The following is a 9,975-nucleotide window of genomic DNA, read 5'->3' as shown; positions in this document are numbered from 1 at the left end:
AAACACTAGTAACATACTCGTAGGAGAGAAATGAGAGAAAGAGGGATAAAGGGGAATTTTTACACGCAGTTGCTAGAAGCAGAACTCTTAAGAAAATGCTGTTTCTTTGCTCCTCTTATTTCTGGGAAAACAGGAAACTGCAGATAGCTGCTATAGGAACAATTCTTACCATTAACAGCAGGATCCTGAAACTGCTCTGCACAAATGGAAAAGGCAGGGCCACCCGGCTCTGGCACAAGGCAGATGACCACATTCACCACAGCTGTGCCACAACAGCACATGGCACCGGCTGATGAACTCCTCTGGGCGGTTCAGCATGCGACAAACCACCAGCAGACCAGGACACGTCCCTTCTGCCAGTTACCTGCAATAACGTGCAGTGTGAGTGAATCTACATGGAATTCTCCTCTGCATGGGCCATGTCTGAGCTCTGAAATAAATACACAGGGTAAGAAAATAAGGAAACTGTTACCCCAGAGCTCTGCCTGAGCCCATTCTACTCACTTCACCCAGGTTGCTTCATTCATACGATAGCCTACAGTAATTCAGCTGCTGGCTGCTGGCTGCATCCCCAGGAAAGCTGTTCTGGTCACATAGTGAGAGAATGTGAGAGCTACGGGGCAACAGTTAACCCGCTTGCTTTAGTTTTCATCTCAAAGACAGACCCTAAGGAATGCCTTGATATAATTTCTGAGTTTCTACATGCCTGTTTCCCAAGTTCCTGTTTTTTATTTGTGCAAGAAGTGAGCACCATTTCTGTACAAAAGGTGCCAACATCACCTTTTTCATGCAGCCCTTAAAGTAGCTGCATGTTTCGTCTTGACTCAGAGCATACAGTCAGATCACACTTTGTGAAAATAAAACCAAACCAAACCATTAAATATTGAAATAAGATTAAAGCATTGCTGGAAATATCTTTTCCTTGTACTATTTTAAAACTATATCATTAAATAGCTTTTCTTCTTTTCCCCCTAGACGATCAGAACTACAAACTTTGCCCTTCTGTCCACTGGTGACACACTTGGCTTCTCTGTATCAAGAAACTTTTGGAACTTTTTGAGTAACTGTACTTCTGTTATCCCTGTGCTTGTTCAGATAGTGTAACAGAAGGGCTGGGCTTTTATCTTTTCCTTCCCCCCCCCCCCTTTTTTTTTTTTGATTAGGAAAACATCCAACAAAATGCTGCTTAATATCTGATGTTAACTTTATCTCATCAAATTTCATAAGGCATATATAATCCAACACATATTGTATACATTAACATTTCAGGGGTAGAATACTTCAAATGTCATTACATCCAAAAATAAAATCAGGACTTGCTGAGATAAGAAAAGATCTCATCATTAGAAACAGGTTAATTAACACACTAGAGAAGACAACATTTATAATCAAATTTGCTCGTCAGTGAGTCACATCATCCTACGAAATGTGAAATGCCCATTCCCCTAGACTAACAGGCATATGCCATCCACTGCCTTCACTGCAGCTACAGTCCATTGTTTTTCCCAAAAGCAAAGCTGTAACAGAAAAAGGGAAAACTATCACTGCTTTGACCTGACAACGGAGGAAAAAGTCAATGTTTTGGCTGAAAAAAGCCCAGGAAGCCTCCCACAGCTTTCTAAGGGTTTGCCTTAAACATAGAAAAAAAAAAGCCTAGAACAAATTATTTGTGAAACTTTTTGGAAAGTGAAAGCAGCCTTCATTACTTTTTAAATGACGATCCCTGTTTACCTCAACGGTTTCACAAAACGTTCATTGCAATTGTTAGATGCTGCTAGGACCCAGTATATTAACTATGCAGTATTTTGAAACTATAGTACCCAGGCCTATGACTTTATTAAAAGCATAAAAATTAGACAAAAATCAACAAAAAAACATTGAGCATCTATGACAGTTCTTTTTTGAATGGCAAAGTTAAAACGTCCTTGACAAACCGTAGTTCCACAGTGCACAACCTCTCTTATCTAAGAGGCACTAAATGTTTCTTCATATCTTCCACATGAAACAACATTTGCAAAATAGATACCAAATTAATTCTGCTCACTTGCAACTATTTTAGTTACCTACAAGCAATATAATTTAGATCTAGTCCGGGGAGAAGGAAGGAAACAGTGGTGGTTGAATAAAGGACAAAAGCGTTAACTTTGTAAAATTATTTACACATTTCTAAAAAAAAAAAAAAAAAAGTTTCTTCTTTTCTCCGTCTTTATTGTTACTTATGTCACTTAAAAAAAGCAGATGATGTCCTCCAATGAGTCAAACTCACTTCAGTTCATCTTTATCTGCACTGAGCTCAATCCCCACCACCCAACAGCTAAATACTTTTGCCTGGCCCTTTAGGCAACATTTCTGAAAACAGAATTATCAAGTGACACAGAGATACAGCTTGTTAAATCACAGTTAAAAAACAGAGTTAGTGCAAGTTCCCTCACTCATAGGGTTTACTTGTTTTTTAGCTGCTCTGCATACTTCGGAAAACATATGTACTACGGTGTTACATGGCAAAAAGATGGAAGTAGGATTTCCCTGACAGGAGGGGCAAAGAAGCCACTTCTTCACTATCAAATCACTCTTTTCCTCTTGCTATGGGGGACTGAACAAACTCAAATGTTCTTTAAACATGATTGATATGGCTTCCACTTGATGGAATACTTGCAGGTTCTTTCAAACTTAGAAGTTCTCAATTAGTATAAAGGCTAACTATCCAATCAGACTCTCCTTCCTGAGAAAAAAGCTCAGCTGGGCACAGAACCAACCTAAAAGGCAAATACAAACCATCTGCACTGCAAAATGATTCAATTCATGCATGTATATTAACTATGCAGGAAATATAAGTTAGTTTAAGCATCTACGTTAAAAAAAAAAAGAAAACAAAAAAGTAGGCATTTTTGTAAGGTCAAGACTGGTTATGATTTACATCTAAGGAAATTAAAATCCCATTAGTTTTAATTCATTTAGTTGTTGAGACTCCTGGCAGCATATCTCTGTAAGGCAAATTACACTGTATTAAATCTGTGATAAAGGAATTTTTAGGTTCTCTTTAGTACAGTTTTATTATTACAAAACTAGAAGGGAATGTATTTTGCAGACTTTACACTAGTTTTATTTTTACTGTCGAGTTACACATTCCTGAAAGGACCCACTGAAATTGTAAACAACTAGCACTTATTTGAAATGGAGGAACTGTCAGCTACAATTCCTCTCAGTCAGATTCCTTGCTTCCACACTATAAAGCAATTTAAAACAAAACAAAACAAAAACAAAGCATACCTGAAAAAAGCAGAAAGTGACAAACAGAAGTACAACAGAAAAAACTAACTTTAATATGTGGCTACCACCACACATAATACATTTAACAAAAAGTATGCTCTTTTGTTTCTACCAATAAACACACAGCTCACAAAATATTAAACATTTTCATCTGCCTAGTCACTCACAACCTCCAACAGGTGTACAATAAATGCTTTGTGTGCTTGTACTACAGCAAAACAAAATACAACGTATACCCTCAGAATTCATTCTGCCTCTCACTATGGTGAGCTAAAAAAAAAAAAAAAAGTGTTTTCTTCATGTCATTTCATCAATAATGCTACACATTGCTGCATCTTTGTCTAAAACCTGGTCTCTCTTGCCACCAGAACGCTCTCTCTGCTTTTCACTCTGTCCAATACAGTTGCTGCCATCATCAGCATCCATTGCTTCTGTTTTCACTCTCAGTCCTCCCTCTGAATGAGGCAGATCATCAGGCAAGGAAGCCAGGCAGTTCTGAATCATCTCCACAACTCGCTCTAAGTGCTTTTGAAATCTCTCTGCTGTTTCCAAACGCTGACGTTTCTGCACCTCCATCATGACTCTCAGTGTCTCCCTAGCTTGGTGAGGGCGATATTCATTTATAAGATGATGGACATGAACAAAAAGCAGTTTCAAGTCTTCCAGTTTCTCCTCTCGCTTTATACTCCCTGGACTCCTTATCAAGATATCCAAGAGGTCCAAAAAGTTGACCAGGATAGACATATTAAGTTTTCTTAATTCCTTCTTGTGATCAAACTGCATAGGATGTAGCCGTTCAATACCCTGGCTCTCCAAGGGTCGAATAATCAGATCATCACATTGAAATTGATTACCAAACATCATATAACTGTCTTTCACAGGTGGAGGTGGCTTTGGAGCCAGGCCTTTCCGGATGTTTTCATCAGTATATTCTTTTATATATTGCATTGGAGGCGGAGGAAGGGCACTCACTTGCTGAGGTTCACCCATTTTTGCCAGACGAAAATACCTAGGGAATGTCCCAAGAAAGATATGTTAAACAATTTGCATGACAACCTTATCGCATAAATAGGAACAAGGGCAATGTAAGAGAGCTGGCTGTGAGAAGATGAGCCAGAAGAAAGCCATCTCAATGTGTATAATACAGGAAACTCCCGAATGAATCCACGTTAGCTTTCCACTGAGCTATACTTTTAGCAGTATTAACTTCACTAGAAGCACATAAAGCATTCACTTCTCGAACCACGCAAGACCAGCCTGTGAACAGAGCAGCCACAAGAAGGGAGGGGAGACGCCTTTCCTAGCTGAGGCCTGGCCCGCTAACACCACCCCCTGCGAGAGAAGAAACCGCGCAGCCCGGCGGCGGCCAAGCGCCGCCCTCAGGGGAGGACGCGGCCCCGCGCCCCGGCTCCACAGCCGCCGCCGCCGCCGCCGCCCTGCCCCGGGCCAGGCCAGGCTCTGGGAAGGCCCAGCCGCGCCGCGGGGTTCTCCAGGCCACTGCTGAAGCGAGAAAAGCCGGGATCGCACTACGGCGAGATCCCATCGGCGACTGACCACGTACCCGGCGAAGGGGACAGCCCCGCCGGGAGCCCGCGACCCGCGGGAGCCGCCGATCCTCACCTCCCCGCCGAGCTCCCCTCAGCGCAACCGCCGGGCGCCTCGCTTCCGGCCAGCCCTCGGCTTCCCTGCCTCTCTATTGGCTCGCCGTCGGCGCGGCTGCACGCTCTGATTGGCCCTTCCGAACACCGGTCAGAAGCTCGCTCCACTCACCGCAGAGGGTTCCCTCGGGAGGCGGTGCCGAAGCACCGGGCCGGCGCGGAGTGAGGAGGGCGGAGGGCGCGTAATGGCCGCGGCCGCAAGGGGCTGGCGCCCGGGCAGGGGCTGCCGTGTCCCTGGAAGTGGCAGCAGGCAGCCCAGGAGGGACGGGGGGGCCGCATCCCCACCGCTGTTGTGGGTCTCCCCGGGGTGCGGGGCCCCCTCACCAGAAGCCGCTCCTGAGGCGGCGAGGCCAAAGGCCTGTGGGGGGCGGGAGCGAGCGGCCTGGCGTTGGCAGGGCTGGGGCCGGAGAGTTCGGCCCCGGGCTTGGAGACAGGCGTTTGGGTCGGAGCGTCCCTGCTGCTGGGAAGCAGGGACTGCTTCGAAGGAACATACTCGGATCGGGATCGGCCAGCACGATTCGTAGGCGTTATGCGCCGAATGACGCGGAGATGCGGGCTGTGGTGATCCTGTGGTATGTCGTGGTTCCACGCATCAGAAATGCGGGCATTACCCCGGCCGTGAAATGAAGACGTTACCCTGGAACGCGTTTGCGTCGTTCCTTCAGCTGAATACACTAAACCTGACCGCATAAAGACTGTAACAAACAGCTGGGCTCCGTTGTTTCCAGTTTTGTTTTATGAGGAGTTGAAGAAAAAATGGTGGGTTTGAGTTTTTCACCTTGTGGATCGTGGGGAGCTGGGCTTGCTGGCATCACCTCTCCAGGAATTTCTCCCTGAAATGGCCAACGGGAAAGGATTCTTGACACTTGGCCATTGACGTCCCGTTTTCTCTCTTCCTCAGCAGATGGCAGCAGTGGCCTTTGTCTGACGGGACCCGTTGCGTGCACACGCAGTATCATTTGTGAAAAGTGAAAAGATTCACTTTTCAAGATTGATCGTTTCACCAAAAAAAAAGTTTTGATTGAGTGATAACTACTTTGGATCCTCTTAATTATTTCTAAAACAATGGAAAGGAACACCAGAATAGTTAGGTTTAAGTGACTAGAAAACCTGAAAAAAATTTACTGCTCGCATTTTACTGAACATCTGAATACATATTTAAATACTCCAAACCAAACACTCTACAACTGACAATGAGCGCAACCCTGACTGCAGAATAGGCTGATCTATTTTCATTTTTAAGCAAAGTATATTTTGGGGAGGAAACAACCCCCCTTTGAGGCATTTGTTCTCAGATTATGTAGTGAGTGTCTGTCACATAGGAAGGAACTTCAGTGAACTTGCTGAAGAAGTCTCTCCTGTTATAAAGTTCGATGCTGTTGTTCTCTGACAGTGCAGTACAGTATTTACACATTTCACATGATGTTGCTAATTATTACATTGTTTCATTCTCTCTTCATTACTTAGTCTGAGTTAAAGGTTTGTCCTTTTCTCTGTATTCATACAGATTGATGTCATCAGTATGATTATAGTTTAGAATTTATCCATGTATATGTACATATGGATATGGCCTACATTATGTTTTCAAACATTTCTTGCCATTTGGTAATGACTCACAACTTTGATTTAGGGAAAACTGACACTAAGTTGATCTGGGCATAATCTGTATTTGTCACTAGTCTCTAGACTGACAGATCTGATGCCATCAGATATATGAAGCAGTATCTTCACATTTTCTGCCCTTGATGCCATTACTTCTACTTAAAAAGTGAGACAAACGTCCTTACATGAAGGATTTTGTGGTGCCCCAAGATGTGAATTAATCTAGTGTTCTTTTCAGGAACGTATCCATACGGACTGAAATGTCACAAGTGTGAATAGCTTGCTCAGACCCATGAGCCTGGGTATAGAAAGCTCTTATTCTTTGTGCAGAAATACCCTAATGAGCAGCCACGGTGGGCAGCACAGTGCAGAAAAAATGTAACAGGATAAGGTGGTTTGCCCATGTTGTGTTCCGTTTTCAGCATTTCAGCACTGGACCTGGGCCAACCATCCCTTTGAAATGTAGGAGCTGTCCTAGTACACAATCTTAGTAAGAGCCACCTTTAAGAAAACTGGAAGGCACAAAAGGTAACTTGATTCTAATATAAATATTGTATGCTTTAATTATTTTGACAATCAAGACTTAAAAAATCAAACAAGTTAAAGGATTAAGAAGTTTAAAAAGTTGCTACCAGTCACCACTTTCCTACCACGGCTATGGAACTTACGATCTCTACAGAGTGAAGGAGTGCTTTGGGTGCAGGCATTGAACTGGGACTCTGGTAGTCTCCTGAGCCACAGGCTTGCTCTTTGACATGAACCAGTCATTCAAACTCTCCATATTAAGCCACAATGTCCTTTGGGATCAGCAGGAAGATTTAAGAGACCTTTAATCTTCATTCATAAAATCAAAATACTTACCACATTGCTTCTTTCATCAGCTGGTGATCTTGTCAGTTGAGAACCTAAACAGTTCAGAGCAGAATATCGTGTACTATCAGCCAGGGGGGGATCCAAGATGGCTTAGCTTTTCTTTTTTTTTTTTTTTTTTTTTTTAAACATGGTGCTTGTTTCTAAGTACTACTTCAATGCACACAAATAATCGTTCTGAAGAAGTGAAAGTACTCCAGAATGGAGATGCAGATCTTAGCAAGGCACATAAATATGGAACTGAGAGCATGGTTTTCAAACACAGGCAAGGATGCAGTTCCATACTGAATGTATGCAGTTCCGTGCCACATTTCTGCTTTGGAAAGGGAGGTCTCATTCCTTCACCCTCCTCCCCTACTATTTCCTCCTGGTTCTGCTCTCTTTTCTTCCTTCACTGCTCCTCCAGCCTCCGACTTCTGGCTGTGGAGTCCTTTCTTCTCACTACTTTGTGCCATCACCGTCAGGCATTGGATTGCAAAGCAAACTGATGCAACTACAAACCCCACAGAAAACATTATGGTAATTTTTCTGGATTAAGTTTTCAGCGCTTCTAGTGAGTTAAATCAACTCACTGTGCTGTGTATCCTGTGAGCATCAGGGTGAGCTTTTAAGAGAGGAGGGGGCATAGGCAGAAGGAAGGGAGGAGGTCAGGGAAATGGTGAGGGGACTGGTTCTCCTTGTTTCCGTGGCAGCAAGCTCTTAGCTTGTCTCAAATCATCTTATTACATCATAACCTGAAAGATAGGCAAGGAATAAAAAGCACCACCTCCAGAGAGGCACGAGAAAACCCATGTAGTAGGAGGTACTAACACAGCTTTGGTTTTATTGGACTTTCCAGACTTTGATTTCACATTCTTTCAACAGGAGCTGAGCTTGATTCTCTAGTGTGTTGGACTCAGCGAACTGTGCAGCAAGGATGTAAAATGCTGTGACTTCAAAAAGTGGAAGACAGTGGGGGGCCAAGCACTTGTTTTTTACCTGATCTCTGTGATGTTCTTGAGTCATTTTTCCAGTCTGTATGTAGTGGCCGAGACAGAGGGGATATAACGTCAACTAGTGAAAGAAGAAAAAAGGGTTTCAGTCTCATTCTTGGTAGCATGGCTGATTCTCAGAAGACCCATGGATGGCCCTTTCCAGCCTGTGGGGAGCTGCTAACATTTCTCTTTACAGTGGTTCCAAATGAGAAATTAAGAATGATGCTGAGTGTCATGCGCAGTACTTTACAATTTGCTTTCTGCTGCATTTCAGCTCTTTTCTGAAATAAGAATGCTATCCAGTACAAGCCTACCACTGATAATACAGCACAATTCCTACAGCATCTCCAAATTGTGGGAATGAACCTGGACACCCCTTCAGCAGATGGTGAATCGGTACAGTGATATTCTCCGCATCAAAGACACGGCATCTTAATTTATTGCTTTAGTTAAGTTTATGTTGTTTTTCTTCATAACTAATTTTAGGCAAATTGGCATGTTTCATTATCAGGCATTCCAGTTCTGTTAATTCAGCAGCAGTGTGTACAGTGTGTGCTATTGCAATATGCTAAGTTATTTTAGCAGACTTTGAATCCAAGCATTGTACAAGCACAGTAAATACAAACCCCATGCATGGTCTTAGAACAGCGCTGCTCACTTCTGTGCTAGAATATATTTCTTCCATTTTTGATTGCTATTGCAGTCTAAATAGAAATAAAAGTGTGGTGGTTTTTTTCCACATTGTCTGAAAAATAACCCCAAAATGAAACTCAATTCCAGTCTCTTGTTGGGTTTAGGTTGAGTGTTACATCTTACAGCCTAGTTAAGCAATGAGCTCAGGAATTTCCTTTTTTGGTGATTGTTATAGGCTTTGTTGCAGGATATACCAGGGAGGAGGGGAAAAGAAAAGGAGACTGTTGGGGGTGAAGGGGACTTAAGCAAGCTTTATGTCTCCATCTGCTGTAGTTAATTCCCATCTCCCTGTCTCCTGCTGTGGCTTTGGGAATTAATGAATTTGCAGTGCAGTACTGTGCTGACTGTTCTCCGACTCCCCAGACTAAAATATCAGCTGCAGCCTATTGGTGTGCCTGCTAATGCAGGAAAGAAGTTTAATGTTCCTGTCATGTAAAAACTGGGGCACACCAATCTTCAATGCACATGACAGTTGAACTGTTTCTTGGTAAACAACCTATTACCAGATTCAAACAGATTCAAATCTCAGCACAGAGCCTGCATGGTTATTTAGCAATGAAACAAGTATCTCACTACTGATTAATAAATTGACATAGCTCAAAATCCAGGCACATTTTGATAGAATCAGCCAGCACTCTTTCCTATGCTCATAGTCTTAATGTTGTTTCTGGAAGCAACCCCCCCTACCTGATTTTTAAGCCAGACATTAATGGTGGGTCTTTACTTGGTCACATGCCTGTGGTGACTGCCTATTCTAACTCGTAAATGAACATGTCTCAAAAAAATGCATCTGCATGGCATGAAGAAGTAATCCCTACCCAGCGATCAGCAACCCGGGTAGCTACAAACGTCATATTGCCAGAATAAACTGCAGGATTTGCAGCACTGCAGTTTTGCCAGCAGTGTAA

General features: G+C 43.1%; 1 protein-coding gene across 2 annotated transcripts; it reads right to left on the bottom strand.

Moving 5' to 3' along the window:
• Positions 1–3,080: 3,080 nt before the first annotated feature.
• Positions 3,081–4,943, bottom strand: MED7 (mediator complex subunit 7). Of its 2 annotated transcripts, none has more exons than XM_069773046.1 (2): positions 4,891–4,943; positions 3,081–4,279 (listed from the first exon to the last, which is right to left on the bottom strand). In XM_069773046.1, exon 2 carries the CDS (start codon positions 4,258–4,260, stop codon positions 3,568–3,570), a length of 693 nt encoding a protein of 230 aa, XP_069629147.1. In that variant the 5' UTR covers positions 4,261–4,279; positions 4,891–4,943; the 3' UTR covers positions 3,081–3,567. The 2 variants fall into 2 exon arrangements, with proteins under 2 accessions (XP_069629147.1, XP_069629146.1); XM_069773045.1 differs by having other exon boundaries at positions 4,832–4,941.
• Positions 4,944–9,975: the final 5,032 nt, after the last annotated feature.

This window comes from Haliaeetus albicilla, chromosome 27 (assembly GCF_947461875.1).
Source record: "Haliaeetus albicilla chromosome 27, bHalAlb1.1, whole genome shotgun sequence".
NCBI lineage: Eukaryota > Metazoa > Chordata > Aves > Accipitriformes > Accipitridae > Haliaeetus > Haliaeetus albicilla.
This window is presented reverse-complemented; position numbering and strand designations above follow the sequence as displayed.

Coding starts and splice junctions, on each gene's coding strand:
- MED7 (XM_069773046.1), bottom strand. CDS start 4,260: ATGGGTGAACCTCAGCAAGTGAGTGCCCTTCCTCCGCCTCCAATGCAA.